Source organism: Coturnix japonica, chromosome 5, assembly GCF_001577835.2.
Source record: "Coturnix japonica isolate 7356 chromosome 5, Coturnix japonica 2.1, whole genome shotgun sequence".
In the NCBI taxonomy this organism is placed as follows: Eukaryota; Metazoa; Chordata; class Aves; order Galliformes; family Phasianidae; genus Coturnix; species Coturnix japonica.
Genome location: NC_029520.1, coordinates 8,542,538 through 8,569,570, shown reverse-complemented (window position 1 = coordinate 8,569,570; position 27,033 = coordinate 8,542,538). Strand labels below are relative to the sequence as shown.

The 27,033-nt window shown below is 48.9% G+C and overlaps 2 protein-coding genes and 1 non-coding gene across 4 annotated transcripts in view; 2 read left to right on the top strand and 1 right to left on the bottom strand.

Annotated features, from left to right (window-relative positions):
• LOC107314488 (USP6 N-terminal-like protein) overlaps positions 1–14,871 on the bottom strand; it is a 56,258-nt gene extending 41,387 nt beyond the window's left edge. Inside the window, exons 1-2 of the mRNA XM_015863720.1 lie at positions 14,742–14,871; positions 7,049–7,130 (exon numbers count right to left, since the gene is read on the bottom strand). The gene's annotated coding sequence lies outside the window, so the exon portion shown is untranslated. The remainder of the gene's footprint in view (positions 1–7,048; positions 7,131–14,741) is intronic.
• Positions 14,872–14,940: 69 nt separating this feature from the next.
• On the top strand, positions 14,941–15,013 carry TRNAA-AGC. Its single transcript has one exon. It is a non-coding gene; the product is annotated as a tRNA-Ala (tRNA).
• A 3,180-nt stretch (positions 15,014–18,193) lies between these two features.
• RNH1 (ribonuclease/angiogenin inhibitor 1) lies at positions 18,194–25,402 on the top strand. Of its 2 annotated transcripts, none has more exons than XM_015863741.2 (10): positions 18,194–18,314; positions 19,550–19,655; positions 20,767–20,937; positions 21,517–21,687; positions 22,062–22,232; positions 22,633–22,803; positions 23,163–23,333; positions 23,560–23,730; positions 24,116–24,286; positions 24,613–25,402. In XM_015863741.2, the coding sequence occupies exons 2-10, from the start codon at positions 19,570–19,572 to the stop codon at positions 24,698–24,700; spliced, it is 1,371 nt and encodes a 456-aa protein (XP_015719227.1). In that variant the 5' UTR covers positions 18,194–18,314; positions 19,550–19,569; the 3' UTR covers positions 24,701–25,402. The 2 variants fall into 2 exon arrangements, with proteins under 2 accessions (XP_015719227.1, XP_015719226.1); XM_015863740.1 differs by having other exon boundaries at positions 18,195–18,326.
• The last annotated feature ends 1,631 nt before the right edge of the window (positions 25,403–27,033 follow it).

The following is a 27,033-nucleotide window of genomic DNA, read 5'->3' as shown; positions in this document are numbered from 1 at the left end:
CATTACGCAGTCAGAAACCTCAGGTTTCAGCAAAAGTCAATTCTGTTTAGCTTATGTAGTCCTGCTTAAAGCTGAATTTAGCACAATATTAAGGAAAAACCCCAAAGAGAAAAAAAAAACAACACCCAACAAAACAACCCACAAGAACCATGTTTTCAGAAACTCAAATGTGAGCACTACAAAACCAACATTTCTGCCTGGTGCTTCAAATACAAGACATCCTGTAAGAGGAAATATTGCTCCCATGAATGTGCAAAGTGAATCTGAGGACTGCAGAAGCATGTAGGAGACTGCTGTGGTTGAAATCAAAAGAAGGAAAAAAAAGGAAAAAAGCTCATAGATTTAGAAGACAATGTGAACAATGCTGAGATATTCAGGCAAAAATGAAAGCTGCTGTTGGGAGGGAAGGGGAAATGCCCACCACAATAGGTTTGGGAAGCACTGCCCAAAACCCTCAGGAAAGAAAGCAAAATGAAAACACACTTTCAGAAATGACCAGAGCTTAGCAGCAACACAAAGGCACTGCAGCAGTTGCATGCTAAGACTAAAGGCAGCTCTGGGCACTGCAAGGCTCCCAGCCCCTTAAGGGACAAGCCACCCTGTCCCTCGAGGATGTCTCTGCTTTGCACCGTGCTGGAGGGACAGCAAGCAGTGAATGGCTGATTGTCAGGGCAGGGAGGAGGCGATACGGCAAATGCACGTGCAACGCCTCGAGTTCAGCTGGCAAAACCCTTCTTGCAAGGCCACAGCTGCTTTTGCAACAGCTGGGAGAGGAAAAACAAAGAGGAGCAAGCTGGTACTGCCTCAGCACGCTGCTGCTTGTGCAAGGGTAGGGCGTAGGGCTCCCAACATCCCGTTACTCAACTCTGCCAGCCTGCCAAGAGCTTGCTGTCACACTCATCTCCTGTTTTTACGTACCTGCATGAGGCTCTATTTACAGCATCCCCATCCCCAGGTGTCTCTTTCTAGGTGGGAAGGCGAGAAATCAGGCGTGTGGGATAAATACAGGACTGAGGAGAAGAGGAGACAAACTTCTGCTCCTCCCATTACTTACAGAAGTTTCCTATCTACTGGATTGTCTGCTTCCTCCACAGATATCTCATTAAAAAAATCCCACTGCAGGAGAGAGACAGCAGGGGCTTCCCTTAAATCACAGCAAAGTCCAAGCACAGTCGTGACTTAATTCTGGCTCTCCTCCACGACTAAAAAGCCAGAAAAATGCAAGAGCAAAGCTCTGCCACAAAGGAGAAAATGAGTTCCTGGGGACTGTGCCATCCATACTATCTCAGATCCCAGTGAGTGATCCAAGCAAGCAGCTTTGGTTTCATAAATAACCAGAACACCAAGCCCAAGCCTTCCAGTGACATTACCGCTCCCCTCCCTTTGCCTTCAGCTGCAATAAAAGCCATTCTATATACCACAGACTTCAAAATAATTCCTGTTCTTTAACAATTCAGCAATTCCTTTGAGAGCTATTTATGATGAAGAAAATCCTTATCAGATGAGAGCAGCAGGACTCTGAAATCGAGCGTTGGCATTTGTCTAGAACAAGTGGCACCACTCAGACATTATCAAGCAAGGAGTAAAACACAGCCAGAATGAGTCTTCATCTTAAATGAAAGCTGTATCTTTTATCTGAGAAAAACAAACAACTTCACTATGTGGAGACTCAGCCGAAGAGGGAAAAGGCAACACAAGTCCTTATGAACTGATACAATACTCGATAGACTGTTGCATTTCTAGCTTAGATAGCAAAACAAACAAACGAACATACCAGAATATCCTTAGCATTTAGCTTATTGCTAATTCTAGGACATGGCTTTTGGCAGTAAGCCTGGTTTGCACCTGGGGGTAATGCAAAAAGGAACATAAAAACTCAACCTGAATGACAACTGAAGAGCAGCCATCTGTGTGGGTGTTTCTCTTTCCAAACCAAGCTTGGAATGAAGAGGGTTTTCCAAAGAGCCAGCCAAGGAAAGAGAAACTTAATAAAGAGACTCAGTGGGATCTGAGTGGAGCACATGCTTCATGCAAATACCAGGGCGAAGGCTTTATTCTCCCTGCCTGCCACCAGCAGCCCTCCCAGACGTTCCTTTTCTTCCAGCAAAAGCTGCTGGAAAGAGTGCTCTGTTTGGAAAGCAGATGTGCAGGACAGACGTGGCTAGCTCACGGGTCAAATGCCTGCTGTGCTTTTCACTCTGGGTCACCAATAAGCTGCCCACACAACGGTCACCTCGCTGCAAATACAAATGGGTAGCCTTCCTCGCAGCACAGGTCTTACCATAGGAGTAACATGCACGGGGCATGTAATCCTATAGCAGAGCAGACAAACCCAAGTCACCCCATGGGATAAGTAGCAATTTAGACAGCCACCAAACAACTGCCTTCAGCGCGGGCTACATGAGATCTTTTGCCTGTGAAAGCAAATTGAAACACACTTAAATTTGTGCTGTCATGGTTACGGAGGGCTGGCTTACCACAAACTGCTATGCACCCACGGAACAGACCTGCATGTCACAACTGCTCTAAACAGAGTTCCTAAAAGCTGCGATCCGAACCTTGTGAAAGTTAGCTATGTCCTTCTCTGCACAGTAACCCAGATACGGCCTTTCCACTGCTGCAAGCACACTTGTGCGCCTCCAGCTCCAAGTCTGCCCACGTACATGGCTGCTCCTTGCCTGCCTGACTATAGATGGAGTACAAATGGAGTTCTTGGCCTGCTCAAAACTCATGACATTTACAAAAAAAATAAGAGGAATTCAGGCTACAACAAATTGGTCTTCACCATCCCGCAGTGTTTATAGCTCCATGCCCCAAGCAGGATCAGGAAACTCCCCCACAGTTGACTAGGAAAGGACCATTTAACCCAGCAGAGACAAGGATGAAGTCAGCCATGCTACACCAAAGATTAAGAAGGTAGAGGTTTGTTGGTTTGGTTTTTTTTCCTCTTCCCAATCAGGTGGGCTCTGACACATTTCCCTATAGCACTATTAGGCTGCTCAGTCTCTACCCAGCTCCTTCTACAGCAGCTCCACTACCGTCTCTGGAGACAGGGTATTACTTCAGATGAAATCACTTCAAATGTATCCTTGGCTCAACCTGGTACAGCTGTCTTCATGTTATCTTATCCAGCAGATTACAATATATGCCCACATACTTCAAGCATAGAGCAACAGTATCAGCAAAAATTCGCTGATAGGAGAAATATTTTCCTAACAGAGTACTCAAAGCAGGAGGTGGACATCTCCAAGCACTCAGCTACTGGAATGAAACGTTCTGAGCTTTCTCCCAAGGCTCAAAAGGAGAGCTGACCCAGGGATGCCCTGAGATTCCTGTTCATTTCCTAACAAGCCAATGGTAAAAGAAAATTGAGCTGAATATTCATGTGCTTAAGGCCATTTAAAGTAGAGGCTTAGTTTCCTAATGTATAAGGTTTTCCCAGCCTTCTTAGAGCAGTAGAAAGAAAGGAAAATAAATGCCTTTCAGTGAGAAAGCACCAATAACACAAGAGTTCCCCCATAGTAATTAGCAGTATGAGAGGAAAAACTAACATCAACTTTCCTTAAGGGAAGGCTTCACGTTTATGAAATCTATATATCCAAAAGTTGACGGAATCCATTGCTATATTAGATTGTTGTTAATTGTAGCAGCTTTTCCAAAACTCGGAGAAAACGCTCCACAGGACCATTTCTTTCCTTCATTTGGCTTTTTGGCTCAGCACAGGAACAAAATGGAACAGGAAACAGCGGGCACAGCCACCATGGCTGCTTCCAGGCACTGGGGGCATAGAGCCAAGCACTGCAGCAGCACAAGGACCCAAATGGACACGCTAACGTCCTTTGTCATTAGGCAACACATTCTGCATCCCATGCCAATGGAGAACTTGAACATAGGTTTGCAGTGAGCAAGTCTGCAGGAAACCAGAGAAAACAGAGTAACTAACACAATCCTAATTTGCCAACTGATACAGATGGCTTTCAACAGGACGGTAATAACACATCTCAGGAAAACAGAAGCCCTCCCAGGGAGAAAAGGGTCATTTTGGCACTGAATTTTTCCGAATGTTCTCAGAAAACTCAGCAGGAAATGGAAGAATGGAAATGTTCTCCCTCTGCATAAATTCTTATATCAGGTTAGATTAGATTAATGCCCCCAGGAAGGATTACTGATCTAGGCAGTTAATGGATGCTTCTAGGCAGTTAATGGATGCTCCTACTTCAGTCCTTGTGGAGCTTCTCTCTCCCAGTGACTGAAACAGCACTAAAAAGTTTCATCCCTAATTTCCCCACAAAGACACAGCTGTGTAACCTGCAAACCTCACTGCTCAGCAGAGCAGAGAAGCACCAAAATGCATCCGCTCCGACCAAACACAGAATACAAATAGCATTCCAGTGCTATTTCCCCTCTTTCTTCTGTTTTCTAAACATGCAGAAGCAAATTGAAACTCAGACATTTCTCCCTGTTTTCCTAATGGAACCTTAGCAAGCCTGCTGTGCAATTGTCTGCAAGAAGCTATAGAAAACAAAAAAAGGGCAAAGCAAACCACAGGGGTTAACCTGCAGGGCAACTACTTCAGTGGAAGCAACCAAAAACAAATCATTTGTAGGCACACACGTGAAACCAAGGCTTATTTGTCGGAGGAGCGAGTATCAAAGTCATTGAACATTAGCCATCCACCTCCTGTGTCACCCGCAGCAGTCTGGTGTTTGCAGTATTACAGCTGTAGCTGTAATGACAAAGCTTCTGCAAAAGGAGCTGTACAAACATCAGGGAAGATGGAAGAATAAAAGGTGCCTGCATCTCTGAAGGGCAGTTCTTCATGCGACAAGCCTGGAATGGTTACAGGCAGTTGGTGAAAGCAATGAGACACATGAAGACATTTGTACTGGAGCAGCAGCTGGGCAGGAGAGGAAGGGACAGCTGCAGCACTGCCCCAGGAAACTCCCCCATAGGACTCTATTCACTCCAGTGCCTGACAGGGCTACGGAAACACAGCAGGGACAAAGCCCATCCGTATTAGAATGAAACTGGACTCTCAGTGAGCCTGCAGTGGCCCCTACCACAAGCACACACTGCTTTGGCTCTGGTGACAGACACTGTTTATCAAGTAGCTTCTTCTGAGCCAACAGAAGACACCTTCCTGTGGGCAGACATATCACATCTAAAATGTTCCGGGAAAGCAAAGCCCATCATTCACTGTCACTTCACTTCTGCTGCAGACAGTAAGAGGAAAGCCAACAACTATACACATAACCAAACCCCAGCCACAGAACTTGCCTGGCATGTGAGCTTGCTGGCCCCTATGCCCATCCACAGCCTGCCCAGCAACTGAACCATACACATCAGCAATGCAACGTGTTTCTCAACTGAGATTAACCATCCTTATGCTCTCAAAACAGCATCTCAAGCTATTTTTTCAAATCAGCATTTAGTTTTATCACTCACTAATACGACATTTCCTCTCTCCTCCGCACCCTTCCCCCATTCCATGTATTCAGTGGGATTGCTTTTTCTGCAAATCACACTGCAATTGCTGAACCTTTGCTGATTAGATGGGGAAAGCCATGTCTGAAAATAAACCAAATGGCAGAAAATAGACCCCCATGCCGTAAGATGAAGTACTGGATAATGCAATGCAACAGTCCTAACAAAAGAACAGTCAGTCTCCGGATTTGCATGAGAATCTCATCAAGCTCAGTAGATCTGCAATTACAATAACCTGCCCCATCCTGAAAAAAAAAAAAAGAAAGAAAGAAAGAAAGACAGACAGAAAGAAAGAGAGAAGGGAGAAGTAAGGACTTGTGCTTTTTGTCACCAGCAGCCTGGGGCATGGATTCAGCATTGCTTCCAAAAGACGCACTTCAGGCAGCCTGCTAGCAGAGGCCATGCTTTCCTTTGCTGTTGCCATTTCCTTATGTCCTGACTTTAAACAGAGATCCTCTGAGCTATAACATAACCCTAAGACATGGAAAGTACACCTAGAAGGCTAGCACGGGAAGTGCACACACTGCTGCTAACTGCCTCTGTCACCAGCTCAGAAGCAGAGAGCATGTCTTCTTGCAGGGAGCAAGTAGTCCTGGTAAATACCAGTAATGAGATGGGAGCAGCTCCACCCTAACTCCTACTCCTGCAGCGCATTGCTGCACCACCCAGACCATCCTGGATGAACCAGGTTTTCAAGAAAGATTGGCTCCCATAATTAATCCACTTACTTTTTAAAGGAGCAAGAAAGCTTCATGCACAGAGCTAAGGATTATGTCTTCCCACAGCCAATTTATCACTCCTCAGACCTCTCTGAGTGACCACAAACAGCAAAATATTCCACCCGGGTCCCCATGGCTGCACACATGCCTCTGGCTAGCCGGGACCCAATTACAGTTACTGAAAAGCAGTGCGTGGCACAGCCCTCATGGCAATGCAGTAATTGAAATCAAGGTGCGAGCAGACCTGCTGCTCACATACAGGGGGTGATTACTGACAGCATCTCGGCAATTAAAACCAACTCAAGCAACCCACATTGCCAGTTTCAGAGACTGCACATGAGATTTTTCAATTGAAGCAATAAAAACATAATAGCTCAAGAAGATGCACTGGGTAGCACTGGGCACAACTCCACTGCTTCCGACAGCAATCAGTGGCCAAGCAGATAATAATTATCCAGGAAGGAATCAACTGCTACAAGCTGTGCTCTCTGTAAGTACAGACACGTTAAGAAAACAGCGGCAGATTTGCTCATGTTGGGATCTCAAGATGAAAGGCTGTCCACTCAGCAGCGATGGCATGTTTTCTAACAAGGCTGTCAGCAAAGCCCCTAAAGCAGCAACAACAAGCAGGTTGGATTTGGAAGAAATTCATAAAAGCATGAAAGGATTAAAAAATAAACAAACAAACACAAGTCAATGCAGGTGGTCCTGCACAGGGCCAGACCCCACTGCTGGAAGAGAGCACATCTTCAGTACACCTTCGTGCTTCTGACACCAAATACCAACCCTGCAGGTGTTGCACCCACAGTTACATACAGGAAGAGCAGTGAGCACTGCAAACGTACCTGCTCAGAGCGCTGACTTCTCCAAAGACACCAACAGTGAGCCAGAGCACGATCCTCATTGGCATGTGGGAACTGGCAAATCCTGTGAATGTCAGAGAGTGTTAATTAGTGACAATAATAAGACACGACTGGTGAAAGGAAAGGAAGCGAAGTCAAGCTCAGGAGAAAGTGACAGATGCTAGATCTCTGCACTGAACATATTCCAGCCTTGTTCTTGCCCACAGCTGAGGTAACAGACACAAGATTCTTAAAGGACTTAACCAAAATTGTAGAAGGAAGACAAGGTAAAAGGCAAAACTATGTGTCCCAAGGCAAGGCTGTCTGCCCAACAAAGCTTCCTCAGCAGTCAATGCACTGAAGTTAAGGTCTAAGTAGGGGAGCCAACAAGACTGACAGATTGAACGAGTGGCTACTGCTAAACCCTCCTGCTCCTTTCTGAGATCCTGTTGACGATCTGCAAAACAGCTCTTCTGCAATTCCTTCTGTTTTGTACAGCAGACACATTCCATCTAATGTCAGAGCCCCACTGCTTCTGCTTTACTCTTAGTTATTCAGCGCGATGGTTTCATGATCCAAATGGTTTGATATATCCTACCAATAGTCTGACAAAGCTTTTGTACCTGAGTCACACCACAAGGCATCTATAGCAGTACTGAGCAAAAGCAGTGACAGAAATCCACTCTGCTGGCTGTGGAAACACCCAGCTGTATGTATTCAAAGTCCTCACTGCACGCCAAAGAAGAGACATCAGAAAAATAGATGCTTTACAGGAAATGTTTCTAAGCAGCCACAAAGAGACGTTTGTCTGGCCGTAACGCTGCAGCAGAGGTCACCATGTAGAGTAACAGAGAAACATGTAATACAGCTTTACTCTTTCCTGTTTGAGGTAATCGTCTGGGAACAGCAATGAGCGCGGTGGCTGAACAACCATCCTGAAGCACGTTTTACCTAAGAGCAGATTAGAAGGTGGGGGAAGTAAGGAAACAGACACAGCAAAACCATACAGGCAAAGTGAGGATGGGACAAGAACTGTGAGCAGCTCTTCAGTCACAGCACTAAACCAGCAAAGGGGATGTACTGAGGCTCTAACAACCGGATCAGCTCAAGGATGTCTCACATGTTTCCTGCCAACTGGAGGACCTCATTATGAACTGCGAGAAAACTTACTCATGCAGCTCATCAGTTTACCTTGGACTGAGAAGAAGAGACTTACTTGTTTTCCCTACTCTCTGCGAATGACTCACGGATGTCAACCACAATATTATTTTTTTAAATAGAGAAACATCATAACCCATTCAATCCCCCATTCTCTCCTTTCCCATTACAGAACGACTGAAGGCATTTATAAGCATGAAAACAATGCTGAAGACCACAAGACACAGACGTTGGATGCAAGCCTCAAGCACAAATTTTCCATCGCTGTTTATAATGCTCTCCCTGTCACTTTACATTATCCCTCTAATAAGAACATAAGTTATTTATTCACATTATATACCTCCAGGAGGGTCTTTGTTGTATTTCTTTTGAAGTCACTAAGTGAACACCGTTCTGCAGCGGAACATAAAACCTCTACAAAGACAGAAATAATACAACACAAATCCAATCTGGCCAATAATCTTCAGCGACAGCTTATTTATACAATACAGAAATGCAGTTTTCCCCCAGCAAGGAAATTCCTGCCTTGGCTTCATGTGGCTTACATCTAAAAGGAGCTGCATTAGCTTCGTAGGGCTTTATCAGTATCAGCATCAATCCGTTCCTGCACCAGAGCTCAGCCTGCTGCTAAGAAAAGCATCCAGCACTCCTGTGAAGGCAACCATTTCTCCTTTCCTTTTCCTCCATCTAACTCTAACTTTCTGGATATGGCGTATGGGTGTTTCCTGTCAGCGCTGAGAAATCATGAAGTTTTGTTAAAGAGGCTCATGGTAATTTTCTTCCCCTCTCTTAGTCTGCCAGTGATGATCTTGCAACACCAGCATCTTTAAGCTCAAGCAAACAGCTCTGGCCTCACCACAAACTACAGCAAGGCTTAGTTTCTATGCGGCTTTTGAAAGGAATGATGTGCAGTTCCCTCCAATACAAGCACATATGACTAACTCCTAGGGTATAGAAGCACACCAAGAGAGGTATCAAAAATATTCAGTCTCCACAGCCCTTGGAACTTGAGAAGTCATCATCAAGGCAGCAATGTTCTAGCAGCGAGCACCTAACATGACAGCTCTTCAGCCTGAGATGGGTCAGATAAATGATTATAACAAGGCAGGCATGAAAATAAACCTATCCCTGAGCCTATGGCCAGAGGAGAACAGGATCTCAGAATTTGTCCTGCTCCCTCCCAGAGAGGGGCTAAGACATGATGCCCAGGTCTGCAGTGTATTTAAGCAGAGAAATACTTTGCTTGATACATTTGAAAGAAATGTTTTATTTAAGAGCTGAGCTTAAAGTCTTTCTGTGGGGTGCAGAACTCCCCTGGGTTAATTGGGAAGCTGAACACTTTCAGCTGTTACTCTGCTGTATGTCAGCAGCGCACCTCAAAGGACTCTACCAACTTCAAAGCCTTTCAGAAATGTTAACACACATTGCAGTCCTTACCCCTCCCTTGCAAGGAGGGAAATTGAGGTAGAAGCAGCATGAACAAGTTTACAGTGAAATAATCACCCAGCTTCCCTGCAGTATATGGCTGCACTCAGTATACAGTGTTCACTCCCACCGATGCTATCCCATCCCACAGGGCCTCCAACTCTTCCAGAACAGCCTTTTCCATCTTCCAAAACCTCACAGAATTTATCAAGGCACCATAAAACATGATTTTTCCCCCACCACTCCCATGAAACTGAAAAAGCAGCACTTCCCTCATACACAGCAACTGCTCATGGTGGAGACAGAAGGGCCCAGTAGTCACGTCTCCCCTCACACCTCTGGTGAGCAAATAACCCATTATTTCACTGATCCAAAATAGACAGCCCTGCTGTTTCCCTCCTCCTTGTCCCACTCATCTGATCCGCACTTGTGGATTAAATGAGCCACAGTTGCTGCCATCCAGAAACCCTCCCAGAAAGAAGAAAATAAAGGGAAAGGATACCCATTTTTGGCAGGAGCAATTTGCCATCAGCTAAGCCGATAGGAAGCATGGCCCAAGAAAGATGGCACAGTGGTACAACAGGTGAGGCTTTCAAGCTAAGGCACAGCTCTGGGAAGAAGAATCCCCTTTTGATGTGCATTTCTGCACAGGGTAAGTCACTCAAAACCACTTTAACAGCTCCAGTCTCACCCTTCACTGAAATACCCACTGCTGCTTTATATGTCTTGGGGTTTTCTTCTCCGGAAACAGCACGAGGCTTTGAGTTTCCATGGCATTCAAATCAATTAACCAGCCAAACATCTCCCACCGCCCTGTTCTCAGTTCTCCTGATAACTGTTACCATGTAGAGCACATGCACTCCCCAGAAATATCCCGAAGCATCTTTAACAATGCCATAAATTTTATTGCTCGAGCCTCGGCAGAAATTCATCTTACATCAGTCACAGGAAAACAAAACAGAACAACCAGACAAACCTGACTGATTAATTCAGGGCAGTTTTAACACAGCAGACATCAGCTGGCATTTTCAAGTCAGCCACAACCTGCTGAAGCCACAGCCCTCATGCTGGGCAGGACACTTCATCTCAAACAGCTCCCGTTTGCCCCTCTCAACTAAAGAGACTCACTGGTGGGTCTGACACACCTCAGAGCCAGCCATGAAGGAGAAGGGCTGGAGACTGATAAGCAGCAGGACAACCCCTCCCTTTCAGCAGGGCTTTTATCACCAAACCACAGCACAAAGCTCCCCAGTCCAGATGGAGGTAGCTCTGCAAGGTTCTTGCCTGCCTATACCAGAGGGAAAGTTTTTGTTGCCACTAAGCTGAAAGCACAACCTCAAGTCAAACCACTCCAATGGTCAAATCTTCCACAGCTTTCCAAAAGCCCCACTTTGCATCCTCCCACTTTTCACCCCCACCCACTCGACCTCACCCCAAGCAGCCTCTACTGGGTCTCTTCACACGTGAAGGCACAAGCATGGAGCTGTCAGGTCACTTCTTGAGCTCCTCAGGGCTAAGCAGATGCAGTGCCAGAAGGTCTCCAGGCTTAGAAATAAGGGAGGTCCCAGAGGAGCTGGCTCCCTGATGTCGTGACATGAATGTCCAGTTGCTCGTGGCTTTTCAACACACATCATACTACAGCCCGGCCAGCACTAATACTCCAGCAGTCTCAGCCCATCCACCAGGTCGGTTTGCAGAGCTACAGCAGTTTGAGCACAAAAGGAACTTAGTTCAATGAAGCCAGGCAGAGACAGCACCCGCAGAGCTTAAGGCAGTAAAAGGGGTGAGGCCACCAGGCTCTACTATCTCAGCCTCCAGATGTTGAGAGCAAACAGGAGAATGAGCTGTGAGTCTTGGGGAGGCCAATGGTGCCAGCACCAGCCTTTCTCCCAGGGAGGAGTGTGATGGGTTGGGACAGCAACAGCTCAGCACGGGCACAGCCACCCAGGCAATGATGCAGCAATCTGATGGACATGCAGATGAGGCTTAAAAATACTTCAGTAAAACACAGTGCCAGCACAGGGCCACCCCAGCTATTGCTGCTGCAGCTGGGAGGTGATTTAACTGAGGACCAGGAACATGAGCGCCACCAAACAGACTAACACTGAGCTGAAGGTTTCCCTGTGAAACTCATGAGGCTGCTGAGCAAATACCAACACTTTGAAACAGCTTTGGCAACTGTACCTGGTTAGCACTGCAGTCAGCACCAGTAAACACACGCAGAGCTTGTGACCTACTTCTTACTTTACCACCCACATTACATCCTCCCTGGTAAGCCACCTCTGTTCTGACAGCGATGCTCTCACCGCTGCTTTGACTCATGAAACTGATGGGGAAGGGAAGAAGCAAGATGGTAAGAACAACAACCAACTGCCCTCCTGCCTGCTCCATACTGAAACCATTGGCAACTCACTGCCAGCACAACTTTGCTGCTGAGATTAGTAGCAAGGAAGGACGTGCTGAAAAATTTCACTTTGGGAAAGTCACATGAGCAAAAGGCGCATAAAGTACAATTGGAGTAGAGGATTGTAATGCTCGTTCCCAACCTTAATCACAGAATCACAGAATGACCCGGGTTGGAAGGGACCTCAAGGATCATGTAGTTCCAACCCCCCTGCCTGGCAGGGCCACCAAACATACACCTTTACTAGATCAGGTTGCCCAGGGCCCCGTCCAACCTGGTCTTGAACACCTCCAAGGACGGGGCATCCACAGCCTCCCTGGGCAGCCTGTTCCAGGGCCTAACCACTCTCCTTAATGATGCTATGATTCTAAGCATGTCCCCAGCCCACGTGCTGAGTCCCAATGAACATGACTGCTGTGGGGCAGGAGATTTAAGAACCAGAGCTGAGGCCCGATGAAGTCCTGCTGCGTTCCATCTTCACACTGTGTAAAGCTGAATGGTCAGACAGCGCTGGCTCCCGTGCCTGATTTCCAGGATCCAAGCCACGAGGAGAGCTAAAAATATCCCAATTAACCATTTCTTTCCAACGCGGATAACAGCCTGCCACCAGGGTATATTATATGGCTGCAGACAGGAAGATGCAGTCTGCAAAAAATAACTGGGAAAAGAGCCGGCCAGGAGAATTACCTCTGAAATCAAGCGCGGGGCCACACCACCAAAAGAATGCAGAGGATGTGCTAAGTGTGCTAAAAACTCCTGCTGTGGCTCCAGTGCACTCGCAAGCTTTCACTCTGCTCTGACACACACACAGTAACACCTCCGTGCTGTCTGCCCTGCCCTGGTGACACACAGAGCTCGCTGGGGACACGTCCCTTTCAAGCCATCTCCCAGCTGTTGGCCGGGCCCTATGTCATCCTGCACGCCTCGAGTTAAAGCAGGAAGCCTTCGTTTGCGGTACAATCCATGACAAGCAGACTGCTAGGCTCCAAGAGGCAGCACGGCTCCAGAGCCAAGCATTTCTTCACACACATTTCATAGTGATTTTTTCCACTACCCAATCTTTACGCTGACATCTACACTCCTAAATACCAGCTGTGGGTAAGTCAGGGGTACGCTGACAGCGGCGCACTGGGGAGAACCAGCAAATCTTCTCGGTTCATGGCTGAGCATGGTCTTTATGGTAGAATTACATCCATCTCCCAGGCACGGGGCTACCATTAATGGAATTAGCAGGCACGCTGCCTCAGCCTTACGGAGGCGGGATAGGGTGGCAGCTGGCCAGCCCCATCCAACTCCATCCACACCGCCTGCCCAGCTTTGCTGTCTGCCCTAATGAGCCCAACGCATGACGAGGGCTTGGAACAAAAGAAGAAAACGCGAGCTGTCCAGGACAATCAATATCTCTCTAGGAACACTCAGGCCCCACATTAGTTGCACTGAGCTCTCATGCAGCACAGGATGGAAATGCGTGCCAGTAGTGGCAGAGCAAACCCAAGGCCAAGGAGCACATCCAGCCATCCCGCGACTGCAGAGAATGCCCAAGTCCTGGTATCTGTTCCAAAAGTGCTGCACAAAACACAGAACATTCCTTCCAAAGCAGCCAAGACTTCACCCTGCACGAGGTTCAACAAGGGCAAACACAGTGTCCTACAGCTGGGGAGCAATAACCACATACACCAGTGCAGATTAGGGGCTAGACAGCAGCTGTGCAGAGATGGGGCATCAGCATTCAGCGTTTGCCTGCATCAGTATGTGAGGAACAAATGAGGGAGACCAGGGATGGGGCTGATGGAGCACAGCTGAAGTCAGTGCCTTCATGCCCCACACCTGCTCTCAGCAGAGCAGGGTGCAGGAAGGCAAAGCTGCCTCGTGACAGGAAAAACCCTCCCAGCACTGAGGAGGTGAAACCTCACATCTGAGAGCATCTGTGCAAACCAACTCATAGCACGAAAGGTTTCTTCCAGCTCTAACAGAGTCCAGCAGACGCTCTGCAAAACTGAGCAGGGGAACAGGCCATACCTGGCACCTGAGGCAGGTGGGCTCTACCAGGAGGGATGCTCACAAAAACCTCCCTGTTTCTATGCATCAAAAAAACAGCAAAAGGCGAGAAAAACAGCTCAGTGGGACAGATGTCAAAGACAGAGGTGGACAACAGAGAAAGGAACGATGGTGCAATGCCCTCCAGGCTGGCAAGCAGGGAGGGGAAAGCTCACACGGGGTTAAACTAATGGCTAAGGTACGGGGCTGTCAGAGCTGTGAGTCAAGCTGGCAGTCAGGAAGGCTGCACAGGGGTGTGGTGGGGTGGCGGTTGTTTGGTCGCTGCCATTTGGGGTGGTTATTTTTTTGTAGATAAATGTGTTTGCTGGGCTGGAATACGAGCAACGGAGCAGCCGCGAAAACAAGCAACGAGGGGCAGGAGAGCTGAGAGCGCACATTAAAAAGGGACGAGTGAACTTCAAACTTCCCAGTGGTGTCGATCAAGCAGCACCCAGACCAGGAGACAAAACCCCGGACCAGAACCTTAAGGAAGGGCGAGAAATAACACAAGAACCGAGCGACGGGCGGAGCGGAGCAAAGCGGAGCAGAGCGGAGCTACACGGCGGCGCCTCCCGCAGCACAGCACGGAGCCCCCCGCATCCCCCCGACCGAACAAACGTCACACACACCGACATCCCCCCGCACAGCCCCGCATAACCCCGCCGCTCTCACCGCTCGCAGCTCCCGGCCCCGCATCACATCCACGTCCATATCCACATCCATATTCACATCCACATCCTCCGGCGCCCAGCCCGACCCGCGCGCTCAGTCGCGCAGTCGCAGTGTGAGGCCGCACGGGGTGTTCCCTGAGAGGCGGCAGCGTCTCGCGAGACGGGAATAGGAACAGCACGAGGAAGCAGCGTTAACGGGCGGGGAATTAGCTCAAATGGTAGAGCGCTCGCTTAGCATGCGAGAGGTAGCGGGATCGATGCCCGCATTCTCCAGTTTTTCTTCCCTCGATCCCTCTTTCTTTCTTCTGGCTGTTGGAGGTGGGCGGCGCGATCGTGAGGGGTCTGTCCTTTACGCTCTGCAAATCGGTTTTGCTGTTTAAACAATACTTTTTTATCCCTTTAAAAAGAGCTCTCAGCCGCTCCCCATCAGGGCTGCACTTCAGACCCCTCACAACTTCACTGTCCATCTCTAGACAAGCCCCAGGGCCTCAGAATCCTGAATGAGGGGTTCAACACTGAACACAGCACTCCAGTTCCCATTTCCCATTCCCAACACCCAGCTGAAGAGAGGATGCATGGCTGTGCAGTGATTGTTTTGTATAAATTTCCATGCATTCTCAATGGAGAGAGACAGCTTTGCTGACATCTCTCAGCCCCTTCCAGATCATGGGAAAAGCCAGACCAAGGTCTGAAAGGCAGATGAGTGGATGGAGGTGATAGTTTTGTATAAATTTCCATGCATTCTCAATGGAGAGACACTGCTTTGCTGACACCTCTCAGCCCCTTCCATGGGAACAGTCAGACCGAGGTCTGAAAGGCAGTTGGAGGTGAAGAGTTTGTTCTCATGTTTTAAGATTGATTTATACTGAGGATTTGGAGTCCCGGACAAACTCATGTAATAAGCAGCTGTCACCGCAGCAGTCTTCAAAGCTGTATAAATGGTTCAAATATTCGTGTGCAGCAGGATTTCATGGGAACTTGAGATCTGTCGTAGCCTCCTCTTTCATCAGCTGCTGCACAGCCGATGTAAGGAGACTCCGAGGCGAAATATGGGTGTATTTATGGTCTGATTTCCCTCTCTAGATGCAAAGAACAGCCTTACCCCTCCACCCAGGTCCTGTAGCAGCTGGGTGGCTGCAGCAGAGCCCAAAGGTGCACAGCTGGGGCTGCAGTGCCCCCTGCAGCTCAGCTGCTGCTGTGCTGAGCAGCTCCTCCTCCAGCTCAGAGCTCTGGAGCCTCTCTCGTTATAACTAACAACACGCTTTTTGTCCGGCCTAGTGGTGACCACAGCCAGAAACTGTACGCCTCAGGACAATATACTGCACGAATATTCAAAGCACTATTTCCTTACAACAACCCCCGCCCCCAGTATAGACGCAGCATGTAACAAAGAGAGCAGCTTTTCTATTAGGAGAACAAGAAGACCACATCAGAGCAGCTAAGCATTCCTCCTAATGGCTTTCTTGTGGGAATCTCTGCCTTGCCCTCACAGCACAGAGCCGCCATATGTTTGCACACACGCAGCTGAGGAGCATTTGCTCACATTTGCCAGAAGCTCAAACGTGCAGCCCCCGGCCACTTGCTCACCAGCAGCATGTGCTGATCCACCTCCCCTGTGCTGCTCCTGCTGCACTGTGCCTGAGTCCTGCTGTCACATTCTCCACCCTGACTCCACAGATGCTGGGGCTTCTTTTTCCCTTCCAAGAGCTTTATCACCCTGCCTGCTCTTGAGGCATGGCCCGAGTTCTGCATTTCCTCCCCCCTACAAAGCTTCACAAGCTTGAGGAACAAATGGCTCTTAGGCAGAAGGACAGGCTGACAGAGAGGAAGTGCCAACAGCCAAACCTGGCCTCTGAGTGTGACAGATGGGGCTGGGTGCGTTCCTACAACTTGCTGGTAGGCATCACACGGTCAGGCCAGCAAAAGAGCTGTCACTACCCTGAAAATTCTAATGTTTTTAATTGCAATTAAGCCCACGCACAAAGGCATAGGGAGAGCAGAGAGGACTGAATGGCAGAGTGCTGGAGGGCAGAAAGACAGAGCTTTCAGCTTATGCTAATGGGTTTAATTCTGAGACAATTTAAGTAGCCGTCTGGATGGCTTGCTCTAGGTCATGTGCATATGGGCATCAGCTTTAAAATGAAGTCATCTTAAATGCAGAGATATGTCCTGACCTCTCCAGGATACAGGGCTGCCCTGGCTAGGTACATGGAATCAGAGAATGACTTGGGTTGAAAGGAACCTCAAAGATCATTTAGTTCCTACTTCCATGGGGACAACCAAGGGCACAAAGGAGTTTCTGGATCTCCAAGCAAGCAGAGCTCGTGCAATGTTCACTTGCTGCATTCCTGAACTGCTCTTCGCTTTGGTCTCTCCATGCTGTCTGTAGGGATAAGTGATAGGATGCAGTTTCAGAATGCAGCCTTTTCCATTAAGCTCATGGCCTTCCTGAGGGCATCCCACAAGGCGAGAGCAGCCATCCTCTGCTGCCCACAGCATCCTTTCCCACCCATCATCAGAGCATGGCTGCCAGCACAGGTGGCAGGGACAAATGGCCACTCATGTACATAAAACTACCTCTATGATCATTGGGTTTTGTGGGAAGCTTGCTCTGGCACCGCTGCCAGGCTTTGGAATTTGCAGTGAAAAAGGGCAGTGGTCCTTGGTGCCACCCATCCTGCAGCCCATCTGCACCAAGGAGGAAAAACACAACCCAACAATGCCCTTCTCCCTCTAGCAGATACCACCTGCACAACAGCAGAGGTTGCATAGTAACAGAAGCAGGAAAGCTTCCCTCACACAGACCTGAGCAGGAAGGTATATATCAGCATAGCACCAGGCCTGGAAGGTCCTTAAAGTTTCCCTTTTGCTTAGCAAAGGGGAACACCAAAGGACAGGGGCTGCTGTGTCGGAGAGCTATGGAGTGAGCTGGGGGCATGGGGTGCTTTGTGGGAGTACAAACAGCAGATGAAGCCAGCAGCTCATTGAGGAATGGGTACCAGCTCATTGAGGAATGGGTTTTGTTGCTGTTCCCTGTAGGAAGGAGTCAGTTCTCAGTCCAAGAGGTGTAACTTCTGGTCCTCTGGTCCCCTATGCATCGCCTCTTTACAGCCATGTGCCCTGATGCCTCTGCTCTGAGGCTGGGGGAAAGGGGATTAGAGGGGTGGGGAAAGAGGAAAATAGGGGAAAATGGGGTAGAGGGTAATGAAGGAGAGAGGATGAAAATGAAGGGAGAAAAGAGGAAGAAAAGAACGGGGAAAAAGAAAAAAAAGAGGGAAGGGGAAATAAAGGAGAAGGAAGAGGGAGAGAGAAAAGAGAGGGAATCGAGGGAACGGAGTCCAGGAAGAAAGGGAGGAAGGAGAAAGGAGGTAAAACTGAAAGGACGGGGAAAAAAAACAGGGAGAGGAGAGGAAAGGGAAGCGGGGAAGGAGGAGCGGCACACGCGCTCCTCCCCGTCCGGCGGCACGGAGCCTCCCCGCAGGGAGGAGCGGAGCGGAGCGGAACGGGACGGGCGGGCGTTGCGGGCGGGCGGCGGCGGCGGCTCGGCGGGCGTGGGCAGGGCCAGGCCGCAGCGGTAAGAGCGGAGGTACGGCGGGACCACGAGTGGGAAAGGGGCAGAGCCGGGGGATGCGGGAACGCACCGGGAAGCGGCGGGTCCTGGCGACGAGGGGGAGGTTGTGCCGGGGGAGCTCGGCGCTGCTCACGGCGCTGCTTCCCGCACTCCGGGGGTCTCGGCAACTGCCGGCGTTAAGCGTTAACCGGGATGCGGGAAGGGAGGGAGGATGCCGGGCGTTGGGAGGGGGCGGTGCGGAGCGGGGCCCGGGGATGCTCCGAGCGGTGCTCGCTCAGCGGGAGCCCTTTGTGATCGCGGGGGGAGAAAAGGAAAAGAATGCAGCGAGCGGGCTGGAGGCGTTAGACGGGTTGTGCAACACTTTGTGCTGTTTGCTCGCTTCTTTCCATCGGTTTGGCTCGGCCCGGCCGCTGGCACCGCGTTACCCCGCCCGTAAATACGTGGGGCTCAGCTGCGGGTCCCCCAGCACCGCCTGACCGAGTCCTGCTATCAGACGGGGCCTCAGCCCTTGTTAAGAGCACGGCTTGCCCAGGTTCCTGTGTCGCTCACCCAGTTGCACGCCGTTCTGCCCACACGGAGCTTGTCGCTTCCTCCACGCATCCAGGCTGCGCGTTGCCAGGCGGCACTGCGCTGTGTTTGTGGCACCGGAGGTGACGGGGATGGGGAAAGGCGGTGATGAGCAGCACTCGGCAGCACTGGGGTTTTCCCTTTTTTCCTTCTTTTACTGCCTCATTCCAAAGTGAGAACTCAAGAGGCCGATTTGCTTAAAAACGGATTCTCCGGAATCTGAGTGTGTCATGACTAATCATGACTGAGTCATGCTAGGACGGCACAGATGCCAAAACTTTTTGTCACCTCTGGGTTTAGCGCTGCCCACTGTAGGCTCAGAGCAGAGCTCAGCTCTCAGCCTCAGTGTGTTCTCCTGCATGTTTGCTGGCACTCACTGTGTCTGTGCTCATTCAGAAGTGCCATCAGCAAAGGAGATCTTTGCTCCATCAGCAAAGGAGATCCCTGCTTGCCCTGCTCTCTGCGCTTTGACTGGCCCGACTGGAGTGACCTGTCAAGGCTTGGGAAGCAAGAGGTGGAGGAACACTTCTCCTTTACCTGTGTTCCACCTCTTGTGGCCATGCATTCATTCTGTGATAGTGAAAAGAGCTGCAGCGTGTGGGTTTGAAGAGGGTTGCTGCCCTCGCTTCTCAACCAATGGCAAAAATAACAGCAGGATTTAAACTTTTCAGATCTTTTCTCGACTTTCAAAATGGACCTTGACATCCAGTGTGAGGAGATGAGCCCATCCAGGTGGGCTGAGCTTCTGACCACCATGAAGTCCTGCAGCACCATCAGGTAGTAACGCAGTGCATTTCAGTAGTGAAACTGAGCCACGGTTTTGTTGACTCGTGACATAACGGTTGCATGAGAGCAGGGGTAGTTCTACATTTTGTTGTACAACCTGTTGATTAAAAAGATAAAAGCTGTCTTGCAAGGCGGGTTTCTTTTGCTCAAGAGATAAGCATCCACGTAGTGTGGTGTGCACACTCAGACAGGCCATGTCTCCATTGGTTACCTACACGTTTGACCACCACTGTGGTTAATTCTGTCTTTCTTGGCAGTGAGATCCCTCCACCAGGGGTGGCATCTCTCCTTTGTGCTCATTAAGTTGCATGCACCCCGGGCTGCACTTCACGTGCTGCCAAGTGACTGTTCATTAATTGTTATGCACAAGCCACACGCCACCATCTTTTAATTCTTTTCTCAGCCATCAGAAGTGCCCACCCTGTGTGCTGAGCAAACTGCTGAAGGGGAACTGAGCTTCCTAGTGTAAGCTGGGGGATGGGGTGAGACTTCAGATTTGTTCTGCATGGTTCCCTCTCTGCTGGCTGGGAATTCACCTTCTGTGAGCTGGCATCTTCCTGTTTAGGTTGGAGAGGATAGGCCACATCCAGCCAGCCGTGGATTGGACGAGGTCAGGCAGGTTGAGGTTGACACACTCCTGCATGCTGGGAGTTGTGCTTGAGAGACGCCGCGACTCATCCACAGAACACCAGATTGCAAAGTGCATCTCTGAGGCTGGGAAACCTGGCTGAAGACCCAGTTTGGCTGGTCTCGGTATAGAACCAGTCTGACAGCCTACGAGCTGGCCGCTAGCTAGATGTGGCTTCAGATGCTGGTAGTTTGTTGCTGGTGAAGTTCTGATGAGGGTGCATCATCTTCCAGCCCTGCCAAAGGTGCAAAACTCTTGCATCTGCATAGCACAGCCTGTGTCTTGGGAAGCTGGCACCCAGTCCCTCCAGTGCCTGACCACTCTGGTGAAAAACCTTTTCCTAACACCCACCAGACCTTCCCCTGACACAGCTCCATGCTGTTCCCAGGAGGCACAAATCAGCCGCTTTGCTTTCATAGCGAGCACTTCAGTGAAGGAGTGGACTGATGTGCTCCATGTATGCTTCTCTTTTAGGCTGGATGACTGCAATCTCTCCAGTAGTAACTGCAGGGATCTCTCCTCAATCATCCATACGAATCCATCCCTCAAAGAGCTGAAGCTGAACAACAATGAGCTGGGGGATGCAGGTATTGAGTACCTGTGTAAAGGCTTGCTGACTCCGAGCTGTAGTTTGCAGAAGTTATGGTAAGTCCCCACTGATTGTTTTGCTCTAATATGTTTGCAGAGTGTTGTAGATGAAGTCACAAGGCAAACTAGTGAGTGGTCATAGTACCAGAGCCATGATGGTGCAAATCAGCCATTATCTAGATCACATGCTTTGAAAACAGCCATTTTTTTGCTTCTGTCTTTAGGAACCAAGCAAAAGGTTGTTCCTGGGAGCCAACCAAACCCAATCCAAAGTTAGCAGTGCTATGTGTGACACTTCTCCATGACAAGAATATGATATCTCATAACTTCAAACACCATTTAGCAATAACAACTTGGTTGGCACATAACTTCTCCCAGCCTGAGAGCTGAAGGATTGGCTTTATAGATCCTTCTTGTAGGATACAATAGAACTCCTAAATGGTGCGTCCAGGGTTTTAAGCCAAGTTGAATGAGATTTTTATTTTTAGTTACTCTGGATACTTAAAATAGTGTTACTTACCTGGATGAACTGCTGTCTAGAGGGCCAGTGACAAACCTCAGCAGGCACAACTCTCCCAGAAGAGCCTCTGTAGTTGTGGGGATGCATTTCTCTCACCACCACTGCTTCCTCTTTAGGCTGCAGAACTGCAACCTGACCAGTGCCAGCTGTGAGACTCTCCGCTCCGTCCTCAGTGCACAGCCATCACTGACAGAGCTGCACGTGGGCGATAACAGACTGGGGACTGCTGGGGTGAAGGTGCTGTGCCAAGGGCTGATGAACCCCAACTGTAAGCTGCAGAAGCTGCAGTAAGTAGCCATTGGGCATTTTGGCCATTCAGCAGTTCAGCTTTGGCTTGTCTTGCCCTTGGGACCAGCACAGTTCTGTGGCCAGCTGTGGATTTTGAATGTGGCCACATTAATTTATGGGAGTGGGTCTCGAGGATTCTTCATAGCTGGGTGCCTGCTCCCATAGGCATTGTTTAGCCCTCTCAGTAGTGATGGCAAGTAATGCAAGAAGTCTCTGACATCCCAGGGTTCTTTCTCATTTCATGCACTGCCTGGTCTCTAAGTAGACCCCACCAGCACGTTTTCTGCCCTGGCTAATGCACACTTTGCCAGTGCTGAGTGGGTAAGAAGACACTCAATACCTGGTTTTGCCTGGATTTGTTCTCTCCTTGCAGGCTGGAGTATTGTGAACTCACCGCTGATATCGTGGAAGCTCTCAATGCTGCTCTGCAAGCCAAGCCCACCCTGAAGGAGCTCAGCCTGAGTAACAACACGCTGGGAGATACAGCTGTGAAGCAGCTGTGCCGGGGGCTGGTGGAGGCGAGCTGTGACTTGGAGTTACTACAGTAAGGAGGAGCTGGTCATCTCTGACTGCAAATAGTCCTACTGCTGTTCCTGCCATGCATAAAAAGGAGAAACTGTTGTCAAGAATGCTTGAAGTTTAGGCCAGCATTTTGCTGGCTCAGATTTCTTAACTGCTGAAATCAAAAGTGCACGTCCAGGGTTTTCAGGTTTTGTGTTTGTTTGTTTGATTTTAACTATCACATGATTATACACCAGGTTAAACATGTAACTGCAAGTTTAACTTGTAACTACTTACTGGTGTCTGAGCGTGGAGGAACAATCACAGCACCCAGTTTGCAGCAGGAAACCATCCCATAGCCCTTTTCCTGTCCAAACTGGGGGTGGTGGACAAACACTGCAGCCAGTCTGGAGCAGCAGCTAAACACGTGTTTGTTTCTGCAGCCTGGAGAACTGTGGGATAACCAGCGACAGCTGTCGGGATATCAGCGCGGTTCTCAGCAGCAAACCCTCTCTGCTGGATCTGGCTGTGGGGGATAACAAGATAGGGGACACAGGGCTGGCCCTCCTGTGCCAAGGACTGTTACATCCCAACTGCAAGATCCAGAAGCTATGGTAAGTGTAGACAGGGTGTGCCTGAATCCCTCTGGCGGCCTGTGAGCGTGTTGCTCGTTTATTTCTAAGCAGAAAGCATCCCAGTTACACCCCCTAGTGGAACAAGGGTGTCTCTGCTGTTCATGGCTCAGCCAGTTCATGGCTCCTCTGAGCTGTGTGGGGACTCTATGATGTTCAGATTTATCTTCTGGTTTAGACAGAGATTTTGGTGTAAAGGATGGAGAGTAAGGAGACAGCTTGTGTGAGTTTTGTGAAGGACAGAAGAAAACGAAATGCTGTAACCAGAATTCACAATGCTAACATAGTTTTCTAATCTAAATAATTATTGGGGCAAAATAACGCTTTGTTCTTCCCTGCAGGTTATGGGACTGTGACCTCACAAGTGCCAGCTGTAAAGATCTCTCCAGAGTCTTCAGTACAAAAGAGACCCTCCTAGAGGTCAGTCTGATAGACAACAACCTGAGGGACTCCGGTATGGAAATGCTGTGTCAGGCGCTCAAGGATCCCAAAGCTCACCTCAAGGAGCTATGGTGAGTGCTAACACAAAGCCAAAGTTGCAGTAGTTCTTCAGACATCTTTTACCTAAAAGATATAGACTTTTGGATTAGATGTAATGCTTCTAAACTTCTTTGAAGATCTGCCTTGTAGTCGACCTGATTTAGCAGGGGGTTGGATTAGATGATCTCCAGAGGTCGGTCCCTCCCCAGCTCCTGCAGTTCTGTGATCCTGAGTTCTCATGTCTTTTTTGCTTTGCAGGGTTAGAGAGTGTGGGCTCACAGCAGCTTGTTGCAAGGCAGTCAGCTCTGTTCTAAGCGTGAACAAACACTTGCAAGTCCTGCACATCGGTGAGAACAAGCTGGGCAATGCCGGGGTGGAGATCCTTTGTGAGGGGCTGCTGCACCCCAACTGCAACATCCACTCTCTATGGTAAGGTGCACCCTCAGGGGTTATCTCCTCTGTTACTGCATTATCCTTCCAAACACAGCATGCAGAGAGGGATAACAATGAAGTTTTTTGCTCACAGGAACCAATTCATACGTACTGATGTTTAACTAGACCAATCCCACCTCACAAGTAAATGGAAGCCACGGTTGCTTCCATGTATCCTGACAGTCACGGTGCCTTGTATATGCAGCTCAATGGTGCATCAGTAGGTGTCATGGGGACACCACGGAGCAGCCTCTGCTGGTGTTTCTGAGATGCTGACCTTTGGGAATCTCTGGGCCGCACCAGCATACCCCAAGCTGGGGTTGGATGGGGTGTCTCTGGAGCCAGCACTCACTGCACTGGCCTCTCTGTGTTTACCCCACAGGCTGGGCAACTGCGATATCACTGCAGCTTGCTGTGCCACGCTTGCTAATGTCATGGTCACCAAGCAGAACCTTACAGAGCTGGACCTGAGCTACAACACTCTGGATGATGAAGGTGTGATGAAGCTCTGTGAAGCCGTGAGGAACCCCAACTGCAAGATGCAGCAGCTGATGTGAGCAATGCTTGTGTTCCTTTGGGCAAATGGGTGATCCTACAGGGTGGAACAACACCTATGTGCTGCAGATCATGCCCAATCCCTTCCAAATGGCATGGCTGTAGTGGCTCTGGTCCATAAGGCCCAGGAAGGAAGAAATAGTGATGCTGGGGAGGGAACAATGCAGTTGCCTTACCGGCATTTGGACTGGACTCTGCAGTCTAGCTGGGGCCCCTTCTGTCAGTTAGCCATCTCATGACAGTCATCTGTGTGTCTTTCTGCCCTCTCTGACCTTAATGAGAGGATGCCCTCTAACCCAATCTGCTCTTTTTATTTTGATTCAGTCTGTACGACATTTTCTGGGGTCCTGAAGTGGATGATGAACTAAAAGCCCTGGAAGAGGCCAGACCTGATGTGAAGATCATTTCATGAGCGACGACAACCTGCAGAGCAAAGTCTATAAACAACATCCTCTTCTTAATCTGAACTTTTCTTACATAAAGCTAATTAATTTAATATAGAATGTGCTTTTACCAAAAAAAAAGCCTTGTGGATTCCCAGAGCGGGGGTCTGAGTAGCTGGTAAGCCTTGTGTGTCGCTGGATCTGCCAACGCTGAGGCTTGTGGAAGCATTGTACATTTACACTACAGCACCGCAATCCTTGAAATAAAGAAATAGTGGGCATCTGCTAGAAGCTGGGCTGTACCCTTTAGGACCTCTCTAATCCTATAATCCCTCACAACGTATTAGTCAGGCTTTAACTAGAGCGCCTTTCCAAAGGCAAGGGGAGACCCACCTCCTGTATTGTTACAGAGGGGTGCCTCTGCCAGGTCTCTGGGGAGAGCTTTCCGAAAACCAGCAAGTGTGCTTTTTAGTTTGAAACTCAGCCCTCCATTGCCTTTCCCTAAAGGAGCTCTTGGAACAGCAGCGGTGACCAGGCTGCTGGAGGAGAGAAAAAGGAGTGACTCTTCAGCTGCTTAGTCAGAATTAGCATCCCTCGAAGAGTGATTTTTTCCTACCAACAGAAGATGCTATGTGTTTCTATTAGTATGGGGGAAGATTACGTGGTTTGATATGTTTGCTCTGGCAAGAGTGGTTCTACAGGAGTTTTTATTAAAGTCTGTTTGCAAATAATTAAGTGCTTCATTCTTCTACCTATAAAATTAAGATACAATCCATTGCTCAAATCTGTATATTTCTCCCTCATGCAACCCCCATCTCTTCTGAGCTGCACTGTTAGTAATACCTTGCTTTGAATTTGCTTTTGGTTATGTTCCTGGCTGAAGCACATTGGGAGGAGGCTTGTCAAGCCCTTTGGAAAGCTGCAAGCCTAGAAAACATTCCCCTTAGTTCTGAGGCTGTTTACCCAGTCGGAATTTTAATAAACCCTGTTGCAAGGGAAAACAAAGCTGACACACACCCAGAACACTGCAATGAAAGAAAAAGTGGCTTAAAAAAATGCAAGTGGGAAGCTGGGTGTTGCACTGTGCTAACCCTGCAAAAGAAGCATGTAAAATTAAAGCCTGTTTCCTGACACCTCCTTCCCTAAAGCTGTTGCTTGGTGTTTTGGTCACTTGCAAATCCTACCTAGGCACATGACTTGAAGGTCTCCTACAGGCTTTGTCATGTGGTGCCTACATGTTTATCTTGTAACTGGCTTCTCTTGGGCTTAGGGAAGTGTTGATCTGGAAGAAGCTGATAGTGGTTCTTACAAAGGAAGCATTTGCATGAGCAGAGCTCCTGTAGCAGTCATCACAAGCCCCAAATGTGCCCCAGAAGAAGTTTACTTGTGCCTTCAGCACAAGTGAACGGCAGGGTAGGTTTGTTCCCCCATTGCACTTCTCTTAGCAGGATTAAGAAGTTTAGATCTAACTCTCAGTTCACAGCAGACATCTGAATGCTATTGCAAAGCCAGCATAGCCCAGTGTTAACAGTATAAACTAGCTTCCCTGCACCATCCTTCTGTAGTGCACAGCCTCAGGGCAGCGCTCTCCAATCACTGCACAGAAAACCACTAACCCTACCCCACCAGGGACAACTCAGCTCTCCAAGCAAATATTAACGACTTGAAAAACCACAGCACCTGAGACCAGATAGATTGGGCAGCAGAGAACTTGACTCCAGAGCATTCACATTCTTTTGCATTCTAGATGCCAGTAGCAGCAACAGCCTCTGCAGTCTCAAAGCATGTGATCTGGAGCAGGGAGGTCACAGTGCTCCAGCAGTGCTGCCAGGAGCAGTCATCATCAGGGTGTGACTCTCCTAAATGTGTCACCCTCCTCCAGAACCCTCTGACCCTCTGCTCAGATGGTCCGACAGGAGTCACTTTTTGCCTGAAATCTTCCTTTGCCTCAGAAAAATCATTATTTTTGTCATCTTTTCCAACGTTGGGCAAACAGCTCTTCCTTTCTGCATGCCTCACTCTGCAGCCTCCACCTCTTCCCTCCTCAGCACTCCATCTCATTTTAACGATAGCAAAAACACACATCAACATGAAATAATAAAAACCAGAGAGGCAAAAGGCCTCCCCTAGCCCTTTCCAGGCCAGGAAGTACATGGAAACACGCAGCTCTCAGACCACATGGAGCCAACCTCCTGACAGAGGAGGGAAGGCCACCCTGCATGCACCAGAACCCCTTTCAAGCTGGAGGGCAAATTAACAGCACATGGGATCCACAGCCATGTGGCTAAAGGGAATGAACATTTTGACCCTACAACTGTTGGGGCAGGACATTCAAGAGCCAGCTTTTCCCACTTACCTCTTT